The sequence below is a fragment of the Centroberyx gerrardi genome, chromosome 15 (assembly GCF_048128805.1).
Source record: "Centroberyx gerrardi isolate f3 chromosome 15, fCenGer3.hap1.cur.20231027, whole genome shotgun sequence".
NCBI lineage: Eukaryota > Metazoa > Chordata > Actinopteri > Beryciformes > Berycidae > Centroberyx > Centroberyx gerrardi.
The window spans coordinates 17,720,369-17,745,247 of NC_136011.1; the positions used below are offsets into that span (position 1 = coordinate 17,720,369).

At 40.6% G+C, this 24,879-nt stretch overlaps 1 protein-coding gene across 1 annotated transcript in view; it reads left to right on the forward strand.

Annotated features, from left to right (window-relative positions):
• Positions 1-23,033, forward strand: part of LOC139929208 (VPS10 domain-containing receptor SorCS3-like) — a 37,218-nt gene extending 14,185 nt beyond the window's left edge. The window contains exons 2-27 of the mRNA XM_078288617.1: positions 133-200; positions 2,572-2,671; positions 2,857-3,015; positions 3,212-3,285; positions 4,183-4,247; positions 5,271-5,389; positions 7,156-7,245; positions 7,553-7,732; positions 9,215-9,361; positions 10,297-10,399; positions 10,838-10,914; positions 11,049-11,140; positions 12,081-12,188; positions 12,484-12,601; positions 12,825-12,958; positions 13,522-13,635; positions 13,805-13,976; positions 14,602-14,788; positions 15,165-15,298; positions 15,656-15,779; positions 16,063-16,175; positions 16,535-16,669; positions 17,141-17,240; positions 18,205-18,310; positions 20,162-20,322; positions 22,726-23,033. Of these exons, the coding sequence (XP_078144743.1) occupies positions 133-200; positions 2,572-2,671; positions 2,857-3,015; positions 3,212-3,285; positions 4,183-4,247; positions 5,271-5,389; positions 7,156-7,245; positions 7,553-7,732; positions 9,215-9,361; positions 10,297-10,399; positions 10,838-10,914; positions 11,049-11,140; positions 12,081-12,188; positions 12,484-12,601; positions 12,825-12,958; positions 13,522-13,635; positions 13,805-13,976; positions 14,602-14,788; positions 15,165-15,298; positions 15,656-15,779; positions 16,063-16,175; positions 16,535-16,669; positions 17,141-17,240; positions 18,205-18,310; positions 20,162-20,322; positions 22,726-22,790 (3,045 nt within the window). The 3' untranslated portion in view covers positions 22,791-23,033. The remainder of the gene's footprint in view (positions 1-132; positions 201-2,571; positions 2,672-2,856; positions 3,016-3,211; positions 3,286-4,182; positions 4,248-5,270; positions 5,390-7,155; positions 7,246-7,552; positions 7,733-9,214; positions 9,362-10,296; positions 10,400-10,837; positions 10,915-11,048; positions 11,141-12,080; positions 12,189-12,483; positions 12,602-12,824; positions 12,959-13,521; positions 13,636-13,804; positions 13,977-14,601; positions 14,789-15,164; positions 15,299-15,655; positions 15,780-16,062; positions 16,176-16,534; positions 16,670-17,140; positions 17,241-18,204; positions 18,311-20,161; positions 20,323-22,725) is intronic.
• The last annotated feature ends 1,846 nt before the right edge of the window (positions 23,034-24,879 follow it).

Here is a 24,879-nt window from a genome sequence, read left to right on the forward strand (position 1 = left end):
CATTCATTCCACGTCATTAGGTGTAGACAGGTAATGTATGCTAATGAGGCACTTGATTTTTCTGAAGACTTTGAGAGATGGAGACCTTGGCGTTACATGTAATTACATCTGTCTATTTCTGTTACGTTTTAGGTGATTCTGATCTTGACTAAGCTGTATGACTTCAACCTGGGGGCCGTTACTGAAAGCTCCCTGTGGAGGTAAGGGGTGAAATTATTCTTTTTTTCTTTTTTCGTTGTTATTTTGCCCTTTCCATCTAGATAGAAAGTTAAGTTATGCCACCATTGTACGAATTGTGTAAAAATGCAAAAGCAGAGCCCTAAATACAGTAGGAAAATAATATATTCATAGGAAATGCAGTATACAGTAACTATGATTTATAGCATTCTCCCTCGCTTGAATGTGAACAACAAAGTTAGACTGGAAACCAATATGAAATATGTTTTAATAAAGAAATCTGAAATAGCTCACAGTGAAGTGCCCTCCTCTCTGTTTCCTACGCTCCCAAACATAAAAGAAGTTTTAGATTGGAAGAATCTTTTGGACAAGGCAACAACTGGTTCCTGTCCATCATCTCATTTTTAAAAGGTTATATTTTTAGAAAATAATCCAGAAGACGTATCTAAGGTATTCTTTATTTGGGTCTCAGGTTCTTTCTCCCTGACCTAGAAACTTCCTGACGCAGTTTTTGATTGATTGTCATCCCTAACCTTTTGTTTCAGAAGCAATTGACATGCAATTGCTACTGTATAGCCGTAGTAATACCATTCACTATGTATTGAGAGGTGAGTTACAGTGCGCTGTCAGATCATAAATAAGAATGGAATTCATTAAGGATTATACCATGGAGCCCAATCCAGCTTCTGATACGCCTTTTTTTTCTCACCTTTCCCAGAGCCTGCACAAAACTCATTTCATTTTGAAATACACCTGAAAAAGAGACCATCAGCTCGCCAAGCATAGAGCTTCAAATTAATATCTGTTTCACTAGAGGCGCCGCTAAGATTTACACCCGACTTGACACGTTTTGAAATCCCATATTGTGTACAGGAGGTCTTCCATCATCAAGGTGTCTGCTTAACAATGGCACCACAAGTAAATTAGAGTGTACCTCAGGGGGTGCATGAAGGCTCTTAGTATGGATATTAGAAAAAGGGAGATTTGAATATTATGAAAAGAAATGGGAGCAAATGATTTCTGTGATAACACAATAAATGATTTATGACTACAGCCCCAGGCCCCTGTTGGTGGCAAAATGCAATGTGAAGATCAATGGGCGACGTACAGAAGCTATCTAACAAGCATCAAGCTCCGTTGTGTTTTGAGATGACTGCCTTTTTTCTGCTGAAGTAACTTCACGCCGTAAATAACTTCATTTGAGGGGCTTTGTCCATAGCCACAATCAAAGAGAGATACGTCAACTGAAAGAAATACTTAAGCACAAATACAAATGTGTTTAGGGGTAAGCCTTTGAAAACAATGTCAACAGCAAATGGAATGATTCAGCTTAATGCACAGGCAATGATAGCAGACACTGGGTATCTATCCAATTATGCAGTGAAATTACATTTGGAGGCACTCAGGTAGAACTGAGAGAGTGGATTGGCTGTTTGCGGGGAGGAGAAATATAAGCATGAAGAATGGCGAGGCAGACACATCTACCCTTGTCGTGGGATGCATGGACTGCTAGGGGACAGACAGTGCTTAGAAGAACAAGTGTCTTTACATGTTCTTCATTTGTTTGTTCCTGCTGGGTAATTCAGTATGCTGTGGCAGACCTAAATGTCCCATTTTATTCAAACAAAGGCCATTTAGTTAATGAGGGCCAGGAATTGGGCCTCATTTGTTTTCCTCTCTTTCTTTCTTTCTTTTTTTTCTTGCAAGATATAACATTATTCACCTTAAGCATGTCGCCATTGTAAATGTCACCTTTTTACTGCAAGCTTGTTGCACCACAGCAAGAGCGTGCTTCACATTCGCCCCCTTGAAAAGGAAGGTAAAAAAAAAGGAAGTTTGAAAAGGAAACAGAATACTAGGGGATGCAAGGAAATCTCTGTAAATCAGTCTGTTGACAATAATAGGCATGAAATGACACTCTAGCACTAATTTAACAGATGCAAGAAAGATTTCACCGCTGCACTGGAAGAGAGGATGTGTTCATATTCCTTCCTGGCTGTATTTACTGTGTAAATGTCTATTAGAGTGGATAGAGAGTAATCCCTGATATAAGATTACAGTGTTCAAGTTCAAGTTCAAGTCCAAGTCTGTTTATTTTTCATATACACATCCTACACAGGGTAAACGGCGCAATGAAATGCTTGTATGATGGATCCTCTCAGTGTAAAAAGAATAGTAACATATATTCACAAAGATAAATACAGAATTAAAATAAGAATCAATATTAGAAATAGAAAAACACAAGTTAGGAGGAAATAATAAAAAAAGGCATAAGAAAATGTGTTCGTCACTCAGAATGGTGTATTAAAATTCGTCTCAGGTCTTGGATGGATAAACCAAAATGTCCATAATTTGCTCTTCAAACATGTAAAATGTTTTTGTGGCGGTTTCCAGATCTGTGGATTATGGAAGCACCTATTCCAAACTCAATGACAAAGTGGGTTCAAGGACGGTTTTAAGTTACCTCTACGTCTGCCCAACCAACAAACGGAAGGTCAGCGATTTCTCTTTCTTTATTCCTCTGTCTCATCTTTTATAAGCTTAGTCCTGATGTCAAACTGCTGATTTTCAAATTGCTGTGAAATGACAGCATATATCTCTACTCTACTCTCTCTGCCTCTCTCTCTCTCTGTCTCTCCCTCTAATACTGTATCTCTCCTCTGGCCCTCTGTACTTTAGATAATGATGCTTAGCGACCCAGAGATAGAGAGCGCTGTTCTCATCAGTTCAGATGAAGGGGCAAGCTTTGAGAAGCATCCCATTAACTTCTATATCCAGAGCCTGCTCTTCCACCCTGCACAGGAGAACTGGATACTGGCTTACAGTCATGACAGCAAGGTAGCAGGAGATTTTCAGTGAATCCGGAGTGAATCTTTTTCTTAGAAATTATGAAATATGTAACCTGCTCTGTTCTGCATTTTTTTAAAATTCATTCTGCTCTGGATGTGATCATAAGCTCGGTGTTCATTTACAATATCTCTCTCCTGAGACCTTTGAATGTTCCCCTGATGGTCGGTGCTGTTTTATGTTGCAGTTGTACAGTTCAATGGACTTTGGGAGAAAATGGCAGCTCGTTCATGACGATGTGATGCCAGGGCGATTCTACTGGTATGATTATGTGGATTCTATCCCTGAATGTGTTTTCTGCATCTGCAGTGATTGATTGTAATTTGCATAATTATAGCGTTCATGACCTTATGCTGTCAAAAGGATCCAGTGATCTCTTGTCAAAAACAGATCTTCCCAAGACAATCAACCATAAAAGTGCTGCTCTGATTATATCCATGTCACGTAGGCCTGAATGAATACTGTGCTCCTTTTTCTATAGCGCAAATATGACATGCTGTTTTTGTTGTCGCTGTCATTTGGTAATCTCAGCTGCTCGGGCACAAGGCAGTGAATATTGATGTGAGCCCGTTTATCCCTGTTTGCCATGGTATGTGTCAAGCCCAAGTGTGTTTTGAGCTGAGAAAGAAAGGACATTGTTTGGAGGACATCCTCTCCACATGCATGAACAGCAAGACATTTGATAAACAAGAGCAGCACGGCTGGTATTGCGGCAGCCCAAACAACACAATATAGTTGCCCTTGAAAACCAATGCTTTATACGCAATATTTCAAATATTTAAAAGAAAAATGGTATTGAAAACATGTACAATTTCATAACAATGTCAGTAGATAGTAGATATTTTTGGGAATTGCTGATCTCATTTGTTTTGTAAATCCACACCCCTCTCCTTGCCTTGTCCTTTGTTTATGCTTTTACAAATTGAGATTAATTGCCACTGGTGGCACAAATTCTATGTCCAATACATTGACTGATTCACAAGAGATTACAACTTATTGTTATGGCTTTCACAGAGCAGGGAAGCCCATCCTCACAGTCCTCTCTCAACTGCCTCTCCCTTTATTCCTCTTTCTTTTTCACCTTTGCTCTTCCCACCCCTCCTCCCTCTCATCTTTCTCCTCCTCTCCATCCTCTCCTCCTCCTCCTGCTCTTTCAAGGGCGGTAATGGGCCTGGACAGAGAATCGGACGTGGTCCACATCGAGACACGCATTGCAAAAGGCCGTGAGTTCTGTACTCCAGTTCGCCGCAGTAGCAAGACCCACAGGACCCCTTGCCTCTCATTTAGAGCGAGGTCACTGGGAAGATGAGACCTGTTCTGCTGTTCAGATTGGTCCCAGAAGTCTTGTAAAGCAGAATAGGTGTCTTCTGACAAAAAGGGAGAGTTATAGTGGGTTGATCGATGTTTCTTCTCCTTAATCTATCCCCCGCGTCCCATATAAGAACCTCAACTCTCCCCCCAAAACAGAAGACTATATTCTGTCAAAGCAATTACAGGGTTTTCCTACCTAGATTCCTCTTGTGGTGAGAAAAAGCTATATCTGAATTAGCATGCAAACAAATTTGGTCTCACACGAAAACATTCTTTACTACGACTTTATTGTCTCTCATGGTGCTATATAAGAGCTTCTATTTATCTTGACCTAGGATCTGGTAAACTAATTTGGATTGTAAAGGGGAGTGCTGTCTAGCATTAGTGCTCCAACATTTCATTTTTTACTATTTATGCAATTACCCGACCTTAAAGTGATTTCAGACCTGTGAGCTTAAAGTCCCAGTGAAACCACATTTTGAGAGCATCTTGCCTCCTTAATTTGATCCTGTTGAAACAGGTTGTTGGGGCGGGACATAAGGCGGGGAGGGATCGTTCAAAAGTGTAAACCAATGGGATATCAGTTGGGGAGAGAAAGGGAATTTTATTTGACAGGAGGAGTGGAGGGGCGGGATTGTTCAAAAATCTCTGATGGTTTTATTGGAGTTTTTATTTATGCCTACTGGTACTGCATGAGGTCACTACTGAAGATATACTGTTTTCCAGGAAGTAAAAGTAATGGGATTTTGATATAAAAATGCAAGAAAATGCAAAAAAAAAAAAAGGGGTGTAGCCTAATATTCATTTTAATTTCCTTGTGACTATAAGGTATACAGTATATTGCATATTGAGTGACTCCAATGCATACAAAGTACTGTTTTAAAGTAAAGTGATTGTAATTTACTGCTGATTGATTTCCCTTTGCCCTTTTCCAGGCGCCCAGTATGTTAAGTGCCGAGCCCAGCGGTGTACAGAAGCCAACAGGCAGTACCTCTTCCCTGGACACGTCGACACCAACTCCCTGGTTGTGCAGGATGAATATGTTTTCACACAGGTTTGCCTACTCATAACTTTATGTTTTTCTTCAGCTTTGTAAGTCAATACTTTATCAAATTAGACCAGGTGTTTTCATCTTTCCCCACAAAGGCTGCTGTTTCTGTGAACTCTGATTTTCTGGTTTTCTCCCTTGTGCATCCAATTCATGCTTTTCCATCAAAACTTGCATAATGGCTTTTCCCAACACACCTGTTCCCCCCGCTTGCCCACTGTGCGTTTTGATTATGGTTTGTCCTGCTCATGTCAAGGCACGCTCTGTATTTGAGCCTCTGCACAGACACACTCCATGCCTGAAAAATGTGAGGGTGCACGGCAGGGAAACTGTGAATAGACAGGTTGGTGTCCTTATTACCATTCACATCGACTTTGACTCCCATTAGACAGTGGCAGTCAGTATCATTATTAGAGATTTAATTTCAAGTGCCCTCTGCTGTCATTGATTTTCATCTACAACCGAGTAATTTTCTGTCTGTACTGGTCAGCCTTGATACATTTGCTCAGCTCTGTTAGGCTTATAGTCTAAATAAGTTTGATGAAAAACAAAATCAAACCGTTATATTTTCTGGGGCGCAAGGTTTGTCGTGAGTCACACTGCACTCCTTCGATGTGAATAAATGTCCCTAAATGTTTGCTGTTCATTTTTTAATGTATTTATCCATAGATTTAATCTTTTGATATGATATGATGTTGCAGCAGCAATACTTTAGCGGTGACCCAGTTTTACTTTCAACACACTTAATCCACAGGCTTGATTGGAATGGTTTGCGATGTAAGAATGAAAATGTATGGGAAAAATATCACAGTGTGATTTAAAAAATGGTGATTCAATAAAATGTCCAAATTGAATTTAGCGGAGATGAGATTGACCGTGGGCAGAGGCAGACATGAGGAAGATGTTGGTGAAAATAACTGGACACAGCTGGTGTGTCTGCAAGGAGCTGTGGTGGCACAGATGACTTTCTTGTGACTTTCATTGCTCGGGGCAGTTGGATTTAACTTGACAAAGAGTAATGAGGTTATCGATTGGGCTACAACGAAATAAGCAGTCTTCAACACCTCCAAAGTCTCTTGGGAGAGAAGGAACAGCCAAGTGCAACATCCTCAAAAATGTGGCCTGGGAAAATGCAGCTCATTGATTTTCGATAGATTATTCCATTAGAGCCCTAATGTAGTGTGTTGGGGGACAAACACCATCCTTCTAGTTGATTAGAAAATAAGCAATCAAGTAGTGTCGCTATGCCCGTAAGTGGATGGGAAAGTGGTAGTGCATTAAGATCTTCAAGACGCACTGTAGATAAAGCCAACACAATTTTCAGTGCCTCTTAGCTTTAGGCTAATAGAGATAATGAGCATAATTTTTGTTTTGCTTGTGATTTTGCTCTGCTTTCTACGCTGTGGAGTGTGTTTTATTAGTCAGTCATGTGCTGTGAACTAATACACTCCTCCTCAAGGAGATGCTTTAAGCTTCATTTCCTCTTTTACAACAGGATTACGTTTTGGACGATGGCAATTCCTTCCACACATGTCCGGCAAAAGCCTTGCATCCCTTTTTTTGTTTGTTTTGTTTTGTTTTAAGCATAGTTGACAGTCTATGTAGTCCTTTGTGTGTAGAAATCATTTCATGCACATGGGACCAATCAACATAAAAATGTAAAATATTAAATTCTACCTAACCAAAATGGGGAAAATCAAGCTGCTTTTCTGTATGTCTGTATAAACAGTAGGTTTTCTGTTTGATAAAGCCTCTCTGACTTCATTGTAAAGGTGACCAAGTCGGGACGAGCCAGCTACTTTGTGTCCTACATGAGAGAATCATTCAAGCGGATGAAATTACCTAAATACTGTCTACCCAAGGTAAGCACCAAAGGAACAAAATGACCCTCAGATAATAACAGGTTGATGTATCACAAGGCAACATGAAGCTCGTTTTTGTTCAGAACGGTTTTGAGATGGGTTTTTTTTTTTCTTTGTGGCAAACCGGTGTTCTTTTATGCAGAAATGTCACCATTTATTAAACAGCGCATCAGCAGTAGATGGCCTCTCTTTTAAGTCTCTTTTTCTGTCTCTTTTGTGTTTGCTTGCTTGTGCTTTCTTCTCTCTCTCTCTCTCTCTCTCTTTCTCACTCTCTCTATTTGTGTCTGTCTCTCACTCACACATACAGGACATGCATATTATCAGCACAGATGAGAAGCAGGTATTTGCGGCGGTTCAGGAGTGGAACCAGAACAACACTTACAGCCTGTACATCTCAGACTCCCCTGGGGTCTACTTTACCCTCTCGCTGGAGAATCTGAGAACTGGCAGAGGACCCGCAGGCAACCTGCTGGTTGACTTTTATAAGGTGCATAGTCAGTCCTGCTGCACATGAGCTTCTCCTTTCACTGTACACTTAACTACTCTTTTAGTGCAAAATGATTACACACAGTAAAGCACAAAGCACTCGCCATTATCTGCGATTATAATCATTACAGTCATTCTGCCCTGGAAAGGTTCTTAGACATTAAAACACCTTTTTAAATACACAGTAAAATATATTGGGTTAAAAATAACCCAATAGTAAGATACCTAATAGCCTAATGCCTAGTGATTTAACCCAATGCATTGTGTTTATAAATTACCCAATAGTTGGGTACCTAATAGCCTAATCTGAGAAACCCAGAAGCTCTCACGACACAAAGCGAGAGCGTCGCACGAACATTTGGGGGCAACGGATAGAAATCCTGTACAGGAAATAGAACGAGGCTGCGGGGCGGTCTAACAGAGGACACGCCCCGATATTTCCACTGTTGTTGCAGTGAATAGTCACCGACAAGAAGACCACTAAATAGTAAGCACAGTCAAAATGGGCCGAGGGGTGAGGAGGATTTTAACAAGTTTATTGCTGTTGTGGAACGCAAACATGGCGTGGCGTGGTTCAAACCGCTCCAGAAACTTTAGTATCTGGACAAGACGTTCTGGCTTGTTTGCCCACAGGATTTGTGAAAAGTCGAATATATCAGGCGTGGGCGACGTTGAGCTCCACGCTGAAGAGGGATACAGGTGCATGGAGGACACTATTATAAATCATTAGCCCCCTACGTTTCTTTTACAAGCTGCACACCAAACATGCTGAGAGGGCGCTGAGGCTTAAAATCATCGCCCCCTCAACCATGATTGGCGGTTTTCTATGTCAACGCCCCCTCTGCACAGAATCTGGATACGCTGCTACAAGACCCTTGATATAATATCAAGGGTCTGAGAGCGAGATTACTAATAACCTAATGCCTAACGTTGCCTGACGCTAACGTCATTTAACCGTTGACATTAAGTTAGCCACAAAGTAACATTTAATACAGAGGCCGTGTTACAGCTAATGTTACTGTGACAGTACTGTCTCAACCAAGAGACTAACGTTTCTAACATTAGCCGCGATTTCTAGACTAATTAATTTTACAGCTATTCATTATAAAACAGTTTAGGTCTAAATAAAACAATATAACTACATACCAAATGTTGCTGAAGATTTGCAGTAACGACTTTTAGCAGCTTTTTCTTGGACGTTCTAATTTGCGCTCATGCTTGGAATAATTACCCAAACAAAACAACCCAACAGCACTAGTCTCGCGGAGCCAGACGTGACTACGCTACTTCCCGCGAGACTATAACAGCACTAACCCAACAAAATAACCCAACAGCACTAACCCAGTGGTTGGGTTTTGTAAATAACCCGATGTTTTTTTTACCGAGCATACATTTGTAGCTGTCATGGTATACAAAGGCTAAAATGATCATGGCTTATGCTATTATGTCTCTGCTTTGATTTGCTGTTGTTTCTCCTTCGTAGGTTGAGGGGATAAGCGGCATGTATCTAGCCAACAAACTAGTGGATCATCAAGTGAAGACTTTTATCACATACAACAAGGGGCAGACATGGGCCCTGCTGCCGGCTCCTCCCACTGATAGAGCTGGAAATAACCTTCACTGCATTCTGGTGAGCTGGAGCCTTTGGGCCGGAATGAATGTTCATATTCATGGGAAATGAAGCTTTTGACATATGTCATTCATCAAATGTTTCAAACCTCATCGGCTGTGCTTTGGATATTCTTTGATTTAGAGCCATATTTGCACAAGGCCGGGTGCCAGCTTCAGCACCAGTTTTCCTTTTTAGTTTCCTAAACGGCCAAGGAAATGCTTGGCTAGAATATTCTTATTTTAAGGTCTATGCCTTTAGTGTATGGAACGGAGTGTCGTCACGTTTAGCTTCAAGGGTTCAGACTTTCCATTAACCCCAGTGATTTCAATTTACTACCTGTAGTCACTGTCAGCATCGGACTAATGAATGTTTCAATGATTACACTGAATTACAGTAAGTGGCACATGTTGTTATGCGGCAGACATGTTTAATATTCACCTACGCTAATCCAGTCAGCATGTTCTTCAGAGACTGTTTGCACAAAGCAACACAAAAATAATTTGCGTTGCTCAGTTAATAGTAGGTTACAAGATTTTTTCACTGACATACAAATGTCCATTATGCTCTTGCCCCCCTCCAACCTTAGCCGTTTGAAAAGCCTTATTGATGTTTTCAAAGTGCTTGAGTCTGAGAGATGAGTCAAAATGATTTGAATCAATTTTGCCAGATTTATCAGTGCATCTTGGGGAATTTTAATTACATGCCTTGTTTGCTTTAGAATGAAACAATTCAAATGCCCTCCTTGTCCTCTCAGCCATTTTCATTTTGCTGGCAGAGGAGATGAGGGGAAAAAAAGCATCTTTGTTTTATAAACGGTCTGTGAAAATGTTGGCACTTTTCTTTCAAAAGGGAGAATAGTTTGAAGGCAAAGCCAATTATAATTGCATCTGTTAAGATCTGTCTGATTCGTATTGTCTCAACTTGTGCTTGATTGGACTCCACTTTGTTGACAGCCATTTTGTTCACTGCATCTGCATTTGGAGATGTCAGAGAACCCCTACACATCTGGACGCATCTCCAGCAAAGACTCTGTACCTGGGATCATTGTGGCTACAGGTACAATCATCAAAAGGGCATGAAGTTGTAGATCAAATTTATCAGATGTCATTGATCAGACTTAAACAGTTAACTGAGGTAAAGTGTTAACAAATTTTGCATCACCAGAACTATCCTTGGTTTCCCAGGTTAAGTGTATTATAGCAGTGCAACCACCAAAATACACAAAACTAATCACACTGTGCTCTCTTTCTGTCATAGTAATTTGAAATGTAGCTGGAAAGTTGACCCCTAAATCTCATATCTTGGGTTAGATGATTTGACTGCAGTCAGCGACAAAGTTGTCCTCCGGTGGAGAAAGAGGACACGCACAAATTCACAAAATAGCTATAAGAATTTTATCAGATGATGCTTGTGCACAGGTGTGTTACAGCTTCCCAGTTAGCGGAGTCTTTACTATGTAAATATATATGAAATTATTCATGTTTTTGTGCTCAGGGAATATCGGAACAGAGCTGTCCTCCACCAACCTTGGAATGTTTATAACATCTGATGCGGGGAATAGCTGGAGACAGGTGAGACCCATCTGGGCCGACATAATACGCTTGGCTTTGTTTACGTTGAACAGATGATGTGCATTCATATTGAAAGTGTACTATCATTAGCGGAGCAAATATGTTTGATGTTTTTAAAATGTTTATCAATGCAGATTTTTGAGGAGGAGCACAACATTTGGTTCCTTGACAATGGAGGTGCTTTGCTGGCAGTCTTACATGCAACGGCACCGATTCGACACTTATGGTAGGTGTAGCTACTGTCAAGCAATAGTTGATTTCATAATTAGGTGCGCAAACCATAGCAGCGAATCTGTAGTGGCAAATTACCTGCAGACAATCCATTTCTCTGTGGTTTTATTTTTTTGGGGTTGATGCAGCGTGCGATTACACTTTGCGTTTTGAAATGCAGATGGGATAAGTTTGCATGATTACTGTATCGGCACAATGGCTTCAAACCTGTCTGAATCATTTCCAACAGAAAAGTGTCTGTTACTGCTTTGTACTCTTGGTGAGTATGATGGTTTGAGTGCTTTTATGTAAATGAGGAGCAGAGCAGGGTGGAAATATGAGACTCTGAAGGCCCAAGTCCTCATATTGTTGGAGCTTTGTAACACTATCTACTTTGATGTCCCCACACACTACAGCCCTGTCAAAAGTGATTAAGCTCTATGAAAGATGATTTGAAATCTCTCAAATGTATTGCGATATGAGTCATACCTCTGTTTTTTGGGGGGGTTTTGTCGCCTTTAAACATTTACCTGGACCTGAGGAGCGTTTATTATATTGTTGAATGTGTTGTCTAGATAATTGTTCCCATTAAAAAGAGTCTGAGGTACTTCATTTTTCAACCATGGCATTAGCTAATGTTTTGTTTCTGTCTGCTGAGCATTATCATGTGAAATATTGGGCATTTTGTTGATAATACTTCAAATGACATGAAATGTTTTATTGTGTTGCTTAGCTGGTGAATGTTTATTTAAGTTTATACCTGCAGAATATATATTTAGCTACTACATTATGAAAATATAACAAACTATAAACCTTTTTTAACAGTCAAATAAACAAACAAACGGATGGATGGATGGATGGATGGATATAGATAGATAGATAGATAGATAGATAGATAGATAGATATGCATTTTCATACCTCAGGCACTGACTGCTTGTTTTTTGATGCCGTATAGGATCAGTCTAGACGAAGGGAAGAAATGGGACCGCCACAGTTTCTCCTTGGCACCTCTGTATGTGGATGGAGTTTTAATGGAGCCAGAGACAGAAAATCACATTATCACGTAAGTAGAGAGAGGGAAAGCATAGTCCGGGAGGAATAAAACAAATATCAAGCTTGAGAAATGAGGTGTACTGTTAGAATAAACAAAGAAAGGTTCACTTGGTTTTGCTTTGTGTTTGGTCCCCAGTGAATAAAACCAGTTCAAACTTCTCATCAGAGGCAATGTTATCTTGTTTGTCAACACGGATATCAGACTTAAGATTGCAGGTCTTGTTGTTACACTATCATGTCAGATAAATGACTATATCCCCTGGTAGTTTCTCATGAATCTTGCATTTTGTCTAATCTTCTCTCAGTTTCTTTGGACACTTCAGCCATCGGTCAGAGTGGCAGCTGATAAAGATAGACTACAAGGGCATCTTTAATAGGAGATGCATGGATGGAGATTACCAGACATGGCACCTACACAACAAGGTAGCAGACGTATTGAACGCTATTGATTTATTGTCAACATCAAGGGATGCATGTTTGGCTACTGTCACTGTAAACACAGTACACTCGCATATGCATAAGCAGGAATCTTTTTTCTTTCTTTCTTCCTTTGTTTCCTTCCCTCTTTCTTTCTGTCTCGCCGTTGTTCTTTCCCCCTCCCATCGATCTCCTAACAAACTAGGGCATTATGGTTTGTTTTTGATAGGAAGAGCCATGTGTGATGGGTGAGAAACAGATCTATATGAAGCGCAGGCCAGGCAACCGTTGCATGCTGGCCCAGGATTACTCCAGGATCTATTCCTCAGAGCCATGCCCCTGCAGAGCCTATGATTTTGAATGGTAATGACTCCTTCTGTCAGCTTTCACACCAGGGAATATCTCACACGTGTATCCTCAGCGATCCTTCATTTCTTTCATTACGTGTTTACCAGATAGCCCATCTCCTTTGAACATCTAATTCAATTGTATTTAATTACGGTTGTTTGCAGACGTTTGTAATCAAAAATAGAAGTATCAGTTTGCTCAACTTCATATGCCTTAATACTCTTATCTTATATTCCCATATTTACTGGATAGCCAATATGCATGCATTCATTGAATCGAATTATAGTTTGCAAATTGTAGATGTGAGTTAGGAACTTTTCATAATTTGCATAATGTCAAATGACTTATTAGAATTCAATTAATAATTAATGAATTGCTAAATGAATTTTAAATGTCTTTTACCCATCTGTCTGAAATTCTGTTTGATCCTGCTTGTCTGACAATCATGTCTCTAGTTATGGCCTTAAAATATGTCATGAAGCTCTAGCTGTGATGTATTTGCCTGACTACAAAAGCTTGTTGCCGAGATTATTTGAGTAGTAGTGTTTATCATTTTATGAACTGTTGTGTTTTGGCAGTGATTATGGGTATGAGCGCCAGGCGGATGGGAAGTGCTCCCCTGCTTTTTGGTTTAATCCAAATGGTGCCGCTAAAAGCTGCAGCACAAGCCAAAGCTTCCTTAACAGCACAGGGTAAGTGGCCCCCAATGCTCCATCCATCACAAAACAATATTGTTCATTTCCTGCTTGTTTGCTGTGTAGCCTAGGACACATGCAGTAAATAGTAGTTTACTCCCTCATCGTTCAAAAAAAGATTCTGATTAGAGCAGCAGGGCTTACACTGACTCGTTGTGCTTGGAAGGTATCGGAAGGTTTTGTCCAACAACTGCAAGGAGGGAGGGAAGAACGTGTACTCACCCAGGAGGCAGGCCTGCCGTCCCAGACCGCCCCGAGGCCTCCGCTTGTCCACCGGTCAAGGAGAGCTCACTGCTAACGTTGGAAGCAATGTTACTTTCCTGGTCTATCTGGACGATGTGAGTCATATCACCTAAAGACCGGGCTTCATTGTTATTATTGGAAGCAGTAGCTTCATGATGGCATTTAAAGTCCCCATGAAATGAACTCACATTACTTTTGCTTCCTAGAAAACAGAGTATCACTAGTAGGCGTAAATCTAAATTTCTAACCAATAAAACCATCAGATTTTTGAACAATCCCACACCCCTCCCATCAAATAAAATTGCCTTTCTCTTCCCGACTAGACTTTTGAATGATCTCTCACTGCATCATATCCCACCCCAACATCCTGTTTCAGATGCCATTTCATGAGGTCTTTTATTTGTTTGTTTTGGAGGATCTTATCAGATGACAAGATGTCCCCAGAATATGAACTGCTCCTTTCTAGTTTTGGACAGGTGCACTTTCTCACCGACTGTCTGCCTGTCTAGCGCTACATTTTACTTTTCCCATCTTTTCTCCGTCGAGCGTCTTTCTCCTTCTCCTCCTGTTCTCCTGTGAAGTATTTGTGACACAACTTATACAAGTAGGACATCTCATCCCGAGCCCGTTAGTGGACCGCACCTCCTTGTATTTGGTCTCAGAGCAGTATCTTGACTTAAGCCATCTTGACATATGCCATGTCTTACCTTTTGTCCACAGGGAGACTCGCTGAGGACCAATATCCAGCTAGACTTCGGAGACGGCATCAAGATCACATACTCTAATCTGAGCAGGACAGATGATGGAATCAAACACATCTACAGAACTACTGGGATTTACCGAGTGACAGCTTATGCCGAAAACAACCAGGGATCTGACAGCAGCTCACTGTTTTTACACATCACTAGTATGTGAATAAGAAATATCATTACTCATTCCCCTACAGTGCATATGGCATGCAACCCTTCTCTCTTATGGACAGTCGTGTCCCGGCTCTGTGGAATTCCATTTCATTCATTTCGTTTTATCACTATCATGCATTACTTACATTTTAGCTTCAAAAAACACAAAACCGTACAACTGGGGCGAAATGTAGAGCAGCTGAAATCACAAAACTATTCAATATTTGCTAAATATGTCTGTCTGTGTGTGTGTGTGTGTGTGTGCTTGCATGTGTGCATGCAAATATTTGTCTGCACACGTGTGCGTGCGTGCGTGTGTGTGTGTGTGTGTGCATGCATGCGTGAATGCGTGTGTGCTGGTGTATGGTGATGCTGCCTCAGGTCCGGTGGAGCGTGTATATCTCTCAGCTCCTATTGTAGCCATCAGGGGGAAGGAGGCTAATCTCACTGCAGTGGTTTGGCCGAGCCTCTCCAGAACGCTGACCTTCTTCTGGTGGTTTGAAAACAGCTCCGAGGTGAGATGCTTCCTCCTCCTCCTCCTCCTCCTTCTCCTCATGCTCTTGTTCCACACAGACTTTTTTTTGTCATGTTTACTGCAGTTATTCTCCCCCTTTTCTCTTGATGTCCTTGTGTTGTTTACAGTCTAAAAATGTTTCACGCAAATCATGTAAAACGTGCTGCGGCTCCACGTGACTGCCCCGTGTTTTTGTGGAGGATCCACCTTGGATGGCTGGTCATATTTATTTATCACGTTGATTGTGTTCACCGCAGAACCCATTATTATACAGTATGTCAAGGGCCGTATGTAGTACGGCTGAGAGGATGCGGATTCTTCTGTGCAATTCTCTGTATTTTTCCTTTTGAAAACCCAGCCCATTATAACCTTGGAGGGAAGCATCTCGTACACGTTTCTGAGAGAGGGAGTAAACAAGGTCACGGTCCAAGTTGCTTCTGGGAGCACCGTGATGCAGGATTCAAAAGTTATAACTGTTAAAGGTGAGTGGGGGAGGCGGTCTTCAAAACATTAATTGGTACGATGTATATTACATTAATATGCAATATGCTATTTGAGGAAGATGCCTCTCGGTCCACGTTGCAAGCGCTGCCACTTTGATGCCGTTTTATCTAATGAATAAAATGACACGATCTAGAGGTGCAATTAACTTCAAGTGTTCTGCTATCAAATGGAAAAAGACATAAAGCTACACATCAGATTAATCAAAAGCGAAAATAGTAAAAGCATTCATATTCCAACGGCCATCATGTCATCTTTTCGTAGAGTTCTTCAGGTCGCTGTTGTTGTCGTTTTCACCGGCTCTTGACGAGCACAACCCTGACATCCCAGAGTGGAGGGAGGACGTGGGGCGCGTGGTGCGGACAGCTCTGTCACAGGTACAGGACGTCCCTCTTGCTCTGGGACGTCTCCTGGAGCCACCGCGGGCCAGCAGCGGCTCTCTAGGCCATTACTTTTTCATACCATGCAGCATGGCATGGCTGTCTGCCTGCAGTGATGATACAGCATTCATGAAGTTTTATGGTCAATGTGAAAAATGTGTTTTTTTTTATTTGCCTATGAAGACAGGATAGGACAGAATAACTGGACATGGTATTATATGATTTGACCCTGATGTCAAAATGTTTGCCATGTGACACCGTTTGAGATTTATGTATGAAATCTACCTCTGGATAGCCTAAAGTTTAACCTCCATATTAGACTTACACAGTCTTTTGTTCCTGACCTGTTGTTGCAGGTGTCTGGGTTTCCTGAAGACCAGCTGCTGGTGTCGCTGTATCCTGGTCTTCCAACTGTAGCAGAACTCTTCATCTTGCCTGACATACAAACTCCGTCTGAACACAGGAGGAGGAGTGAGGAGGCGCTAGAGAGGGTAAGAACCACAGAAGCTCAGTCATGGTATTTAACCTTAAACTGATGTTGAACTTTGGTTGTACCTTGGGTTGTGTAGTTTCCTGGCCATGATATAACCCCAAAATCGGTGATTATCTGTTATCTGTTGCTCCGGGGCTCTGGTAGAGGAGATTGGAGAATTGCAGGGTTTTTTTCTCCATTCACTGCCATTATATGGCCAAACAGGTCTGAAAATCACACGTCTAGCACATAAACGACTGCGAGCAAAGCAGATTCTGACAATATATAAAACAACTCGTCATTCTGCAGATTTTTTTTACATGAATCGCTTTCTTTATGTTTATAAAACCTAAAGTGTGTTGGTTTAGTAACACGTCCAGGAAGCTGCACAACCCAAGGTACTACCAAAGTTCAACATCACTTTAACTTTTAGATATTATTGTTTTCTGTGGCATAATGTGTCATGTTTTTTGTCAAATACCTTAAACAGATATCAGATATTTTCGTCACTGCCCTGAACCAAGGCTTGATCCAGTTTGAGTTGAAAGCTGATATTCGCATTATTGTGTACATCACACAGCAAACTTTGGGTAAGTTTTTGCAATCTTAACCAGTTACTTTTGCTCAGTTGGAACGATGTAGCTGTTACATTTAAAAGCCTTGAGCAGATAACTATAAAAAAGCATTCTAACAGACCTGAAGTGTAATTTATTCCAGCTTAGCTCCACAAATCCATGATGCATTTGTTCTGCTTTATCTTTGCCTTTGTTGATGTGCATAAGATAAGACAGGTGTCTTCCTTGGGATGATTTGACATTCTTTTCTACCCATACACTGAAATGATAAAACATGAGATAATCAACAGAATTCCCTGGCGGCGATTTATTCATACTGTATATCGCAAAATTTGAATATCTTTCCCAGTGCATCAATTTTGTAGCGCACGAGCTTAGGCTGTTAGACAGTAGTTCTCTTTGAAATTAGCCAATCGATGAGATGATTGACAAAGACGGTGTTTGGTATGCGCTGAGGAAAATCGTCAGGGTCAGTGGGATATTAGCATATCGCAAAAACGTGTCGATCAACCCGGCATGGCTTTACCCTTTTCATCCACCGACTGATCTGTCTTCATTTGTGTCTGCATACAAAGGTCTGGGGTGCCTTTAAAAGGATCCGGAAAGGTCATAGACTTCATAGGCTTCTTACTAAAGGAGAGAAAGATGGGTGGCGAGGGGCAATACTTTGAATATTGCACCTCAGCATTTACAAAGCCATGACTAAGCATAAACCACCAGGATGTAGAGAGACCAGGGAGAGACAGCAGGACCTCCTAAAGGCTTCTTTTAATGCCTCGAGGGAATGACAGACAGGGAGCAGCTCTTCAAACTGTACCATGACACAGAGTAATGAAATTCATCTCTTAGCTTTGTTCAAATATGAAAAATCGCCTCGGAAAGTAAGGAAGAGATTCAACGCATTTGTCTTAGTGATCCTATATATATTGTTGAAATGTGAAACTTATTTGATGTGTCTTGTCTCTCTGTGTTTCTCCAGCACCACTTGTGGATTCAAACTCCATCCACAGCGGGTCGGCCATGCTGATGCTGCTCACTGTGGTGTTTGTGGGTTTAGCGGCATTCTTCATCTACAAGTTCAAAAGGTATTTCACTCAAGTCAAGGATGTTGTGTTGTTATCAATTTCACTAGGGATGCACCGATCCGACTTTTTCAGTCCAGATACCGATACCGATAACTGGGCTTTGGGTATCGGCCGATACCGAGTACCGATCCGATACCAGTGTTTAATTAATAAACTGTAGGCTATGCCTCACTGTGTGGAAGAGACTGGGGTCATTCTTGACTTTAACATTGCTTTCCTAACTTTGTAAAACAAAATGTAACAAATAAATACATAGATATAAATGTACTCAATTGTTATTTATTATTAAAATAATAACTAATCATGCTCCAGCAACTTGGTAAAACATCTTCAAAATTAACAGGAATTACAATTCAAGTGTAAACCTTTTAAATGCAGCAACAAATTGGTCAGGAATTAAAATTCCAGTATAAAACAATACAACTGCATCAAATGAGAACAAAATGTAAACATTAAATCACAATTAAGTCACAAACTAGTGCAAACAAACTTGATAAATTAAATCACAATTCACACAAGTAGTATAAACAAGTAACTTGGTAAAAACAAAACATTCAAAATATGCAGAATAAGCCTAAATTACTGAAATAACTCTGGCTTAACTGGTAATCTTGCTTTATGAAACAGCCCTCAGAAAAAAAATCAAGGTATGTTAGTCTGACTATGTGTCGGCCGAATGGAGCAGCAGTACCTGACGAACACGGAAAACACTTTAAATCGTGTTGTGGCAGGAAAAACGCTGACCTACAGCCGAGTCCCTGTAAACCTTGGATTTATGAATGGAGTCTGGCTGGACGCGCCGATTGTATAATTGGTGGAAAACTACTTTACCTCGCAGGTTAAATGGCAGCCTGCTCGGCCGCGCGCTGACCCGGGAGAGTTTAAACATATAACCGAGACAAAGTATTCATGCAGGTGTGTTTTTAACTACCGAGCATCAGCACCGACCCCCGGTCAGCTCACCCCGACCCCGGCTCTGTTATGAGGGTTGGGCGCCAGGTTAGCTTGTTAGCCTGGATGCTAGCTGCGGGAGGCTCGCGCCCCACGAGCGAGAATTCAGTGCGGGAGACGCTGCGCGCGGCAGGCGGGATCCTCCGGAGCTGCTGGACCGGAGGAGCCACCAGACGGACCGAAGGCAAATGGCCGGGTCTACCGGCGCGCTGCTGACGCATGACGTAGTATGCGCACGTAGACATAAACATAGAATTGAATTGAATAGATCGGCCCCATTGTCACCGATACCCGATCCAGCTATTTGAGTCAGTATCGGACCGATATCCGATATCAGTATCGGATCGGTGCATCCCTAAATTTCACAAAATGAAAACTCTTAAATTGTAGCATCTGTGTACAGTACTCAAATCCTTTACTAAAGTAGCAATACCATAATGGACAAATACTCCAGTAAAAAGTCCTGCATTCAAAATTGTACTTAAGTAAAAGTATATTAGTATTAGCAGTAAGTATCAAAAGTACTCATTCTGAAGAATGGCCTCTTTCAGAGTGTTAAATTATTGATGCATTAACCTGTAAATTGTAAATGTTGTAGGTGGTCTATGTGGCGCTAGGTCTAACTAATCCATATACTGTTGGGGAGTTTAAACATCATATTTTATGAGCTTATCGTATTTTTAGTATGTAAAACCTTATTCTGCAAAGTAACAAGTAGTTTATGGAGTAAAAGTATAAAGTCTCGCAAAATGGAAATACTTAAGTGAAGTGCAACTACCTCAAAATTGTACTTAAGTACAGTACTTGAGTAAATGTACTTTGTAACTTTCCACCTCTGATCTGTGGTAACATGTTGAAAATTCTCATTACATGGATGCTCAGCAGTCTCCTTGCCATTAGGAAAATCCCTTGGATCCATGTCCAGACTGAGGACAGCCATGAGAAGGAGCCGGAGGTGATCAGCACAGTGGGTCAGAATGACAACATGTCCAAGGTGAAGCTCAGCGAGTTTCCCTCTCAGAAAGAACTGATGGAGAAAGACCTGGAGGCCAGGAGCAGAGGTCAGTTGGCTTCACATTCACTGTTTACCACAGCCTAGAATCATTAAGTAGGCATAGTTCTTCAGTGCAGCTATTTTAGGATCTATACATTTTACAACTCAAAGCCTGTGTGACAGCTGAGATGCATTTTTTAATGCCAAGAGTAAATGAAATACAGATGGTTCATATCTGGACTCTATCTGGGATTTGAGGCGCATGTTACTGCAAGATGTAAATGATGATTGTCACGGTGTTAGAGACTGATACTGAGGGCAGACATGCTCATTAATGTTTTACTGCCCTAAAAACAGCATCAGCGAGGATTCGCTTTGAACAATTTTTTAACTGTATTTGTTGTAGTGGCAGTAATTTAATTAGATGAACCGTGCACTGCAATTACATTGTTTCAGTCTTATTTAAACAGTGTAAACGTTTCTACGTGCGAGGCTACTGTACATTAAAGTCCACCACACAACAGAAATCCCACAATCTCTTTGTTATCAATGCAATTTGCAGTATTTTTGCAATTGCTGAAGCATGTGCTGCTGCAGCAGCTGCACAGTAACCAGATGAAGTAACTGTTCAGATGCGAGACACTTGTAAAGATGACAAGCAAACTTTTTGATTGCCATGGTTGACATCCATTGTGATGTCTTTTAAATGAAAACTTTTTGGGCCCTGCAGGCAGAGGGTTGTGTTTGACAAAAGTAGCATTGCAGTGCTCCTGACACAGACATGTGGGCTGCAGGCCTTTTTTCTGGTCACTCAGCACTTTGGCTATTCTTCATTTCTCAGCTGTTTCTACCTTTCCAAGACCTTGCTGATCTGAAACAAATTAACTCCTTTTTGGTTGCCATCGAAAGTGTTTATTCACTAAGGGCAGAGTAGCATGGGACCTTTGATTTGGGCTTGCTAGATTAAATGAATTTACAACCTGCTGCTAAAAGATTTCATGATTACTCTGAGGCTTGGTGTGAGTCTCATGCAGTCTGTTTCTGGCTTGGATACAAATGCTCTCACAGAGCTGAATCTACTGCATCCAGCATCAGTCCATTCAGACAGACATACAGATATATATAAGGAATACAGTAAGATAAATCAAAACATGTAAAAGTAATCTGCTTCAGAATGAACTCACCAGTGTGAGACTAGTCGTGATCCATCTATCCATTTTGAGAGTATTTCCTTCATGTGGAGACTTGTTTGGTTTATTTGTGGAGTTGCCCGATTTGTCCACAATACATTTGGCAGGAGAGGTGAAAACACCCACTCTGAAGACTTTCTCTTCCTACAGTGTTGCACTTTTAAAAATTAGAATGCGATTAGTATTAAAAATAGATGATATGAACAGCATGTGTCTGAAAAACATTTTGTGAATTACAGCATTTTTCATTGACTAAAAGGGGGATGAGAAAGATGCCCCCAGCCAGAGGTAAAATGCCAGTTGGGGGAATATTAACCAAATTAATGCTGGAGTCCAGCTGTTTTCATGTCTTTTGTGTAAATGTTTTAACAAGCTGTAACAATGCTAAATGTCTTTTTAAGTTCTAAGAACCATATTTGTCATAAATTTTATCTAATTTCATCAATAGTTGTCACAGTAATGCCTTAGTCATTAGACTGTATAACAAGAGATTGTGAAATAATGCACCAGACGTTCTTTGACGATTTTAATCTTAAATATGCACCATTTATAATCCATTTTAAATCTCAAAACAAGTTTATATTTCACATATATATCATATTTTCTTTTCAAAATCACCTAAACTGAATACAGGATGCTTATCATTTTTTTTAATTTACTGCCATCTCACAAGTTGCTCAGGTTAATATGAAAGTTGTCATCTTTGAAAACAGATCACTGAATTTAAAGTACTGACACAATTCACAGATGAAACTGTCACCTCTGAATAAGCCGGTGTCTGCACAGTCTTAATGAGCCCACTTGTGACAGCGCTCACATCTTATCCACTCTCCACCGTTAACTCAGCCCTGCTCCGGTCGGGCCTGCTCCCTCAACAAGAGGGCGGCTTTTTAACCACAATACATGGATCATGAATTTGTAATTATATGTAAAACAATGTTAAACATCAGCTTGTACAAACCATTTGATCTCGTAGTGGGAAGATTAGAGAAAGACGGATGGAATTTTGAGTTGTTTGAGCAGTTATTGCTTTTCCCCAAAAAAATCATGGTCATGTAAATAATTATCAGCATTTCCAACACAAATTTGTTTGTAAAGGAGGCGATTCCCTCTCAGAAATGTTCACATAAAGTACTTTACCATCATGTCCTCAAAACAGAAATATAAAGTGTGGGCGTCTTCCCCTATGGAGCATTTGTGTGCAAGTTGTGTATGTGATTTCAAAGTCGTTGGCTGTCCCTGTATTTAGCCTTTTTTATTATTTGTTTGCATATTTACAGGAGGAATTGGAAGAAATGTGGAAAGAGTTATTACAAGGGAATTTCCAAACTGTACTAATGTCTAAGACGTGCGCTGTATTACAGAGTAAGTACAGATTGTGGTGTTTCAATTGTGCTGATATTGTTTGCTTTGTTGGCATTGTTTCTTTTTACGCTGATAGCTGCTATCGTTCAAAGTCATGTTTTTAACACATATGGATAGACTAAATATGTATTTTACAATACTTTATGAAAATCAATTTACAAAGCCACACTCTTTGAGCTGTAAATATATTGAATATATTGAAATCAGAAAATCTGACCCCTGTGGATGCTTATCAGAAAGTCTAATGGAAAATGTAGTTGGTGATGCTATGTTAGATAGCATGGTGCTTTCAGCTTGACTGTTTCTCAGATGCTGTTACACACTGAATAAATGTGATCGGCATGGATTTCTAAACTAAGAAGTGGAGATATTGAAAACATGTACATAGAACAAGATGGAATGTAAATCTATACAGTAGCCTACTTCTTACTTTATTGTAAAGTCAACCCACTGAAAAGGCAGAAAATGTTTCCATGACCTTCTGTTTCACAATACAGTCTGTAATATGTCCACCTTTTTTACAGTAGCATGCCCTAATTAATAAATGAAAAAAATACATAAGACAATGTTAGGGTAAGTGAGCATATATCATAATGATTTTAAAGTTTACTTGACACGTTACACAAATTATTCAATACCTTGTCTAATAGTCTAGTTGTGCAATTGCCAAAAGTTGTGCATGATCTATGATATTGTTCATTTTATGTTAATGATATGAAAACCACTTTGTTTCGAATCATATTTCTTACTGTGAACAAATTACCATTTTCAAATTGTTCAAAATAAATGTATTTTTATATGGAATTCTGTTTTTTTTCTATCACGCATATGCCCACTGTATGTGTTATATTGGTAATATGATTTTGTTTTCCTCACAGAAAAGAACTAAAGAGTGCCAGCATGGCACGCTGTTGTTGGCAGCAGTAGAGAAACACCAAATGGATGTCAGTGTATGGGAAATGTCTGTGTTGCCCTCTCACATAAACTTGAAAACACACGGGGTCATGAAGCTGTTTTCACACACATAGTCCGACCTGAAACACAGCTACCTTGTATCAGGCTAGACACACCGCTTCCTTATGATCCTGGAAAGACTCTGAACTGACCTTTAATAGGCAGAGTGAGATAACACCCATCTGACACTGCAACTGCCTTACTACTGACTGGGCTTCAGTTTGCCTCTTTCACTCAAGTTGCCAATTACAGATGATTTGCATTTAATGAATTTGATTATTAAGAGTGTGCAAATGTACAATTACTGAGCCCTTAGCAGAATGATGAGAAACAGATTATTTTGGCAAGCAAAACTACCAAATGAGAGTGCAGTATTTGCTCTTTCTCTGTCCTCAGACTCAGAAAAAAACTGTACAATATAGTGGTAAAGAGACAGGAAGGTCGGAGATGAACTGTGTGGATGATTGGCTGAAATAACTCCTGAGGCACAAAGCCGCAGCAACAAGGCCCTTGTTTCTCTGTTTTACATTTTCCTTGCCACTTCAACACCTTGATATCACACACCAATCTTCATCACTCCAAAAGCCATCAACTCCCTGAGAGTCTGACTCTCTCTGCTGTTCTCAGTCTGAATTAACACCAGGGCCTTCCTCTAACTGCCCTGGGATGCTCTGCGGTACACAATCAAATTGAACGGTGACAATCACTAATGGATGATTCGTTGCAGCCAGACACTATAATGCAGCACTCAATGAAAGGAAACATGCTCATCAATTTCACACTGCGGCTAACACAATATTGCTGTGGGCTATTGTTGTGGGACATTTTTCATTCAAGGTGCTACCCTGTCTGTGAAAATCCTCCTTGATTGTGTGTGTGTGTGTGTGTGTGTGTGTGTGTGTGTGTGTGTGTGTGTGTGTGCGTGTGTGTGAGTGTGAGTGTTGATTTCCTGGAGAGGGGATAATTAATTTGTTGCACAGTGGGAGAGCCAAGGAACTAGCCCATTAGAATCACTCCAGGCTACTTGGTGCTTTTCATTGTCCTCCCAATCGGCCCTATTGTATCATGCAAATGGCTGCACTGAAACTTTGGGTATGCTGAACAACACTTGTTAC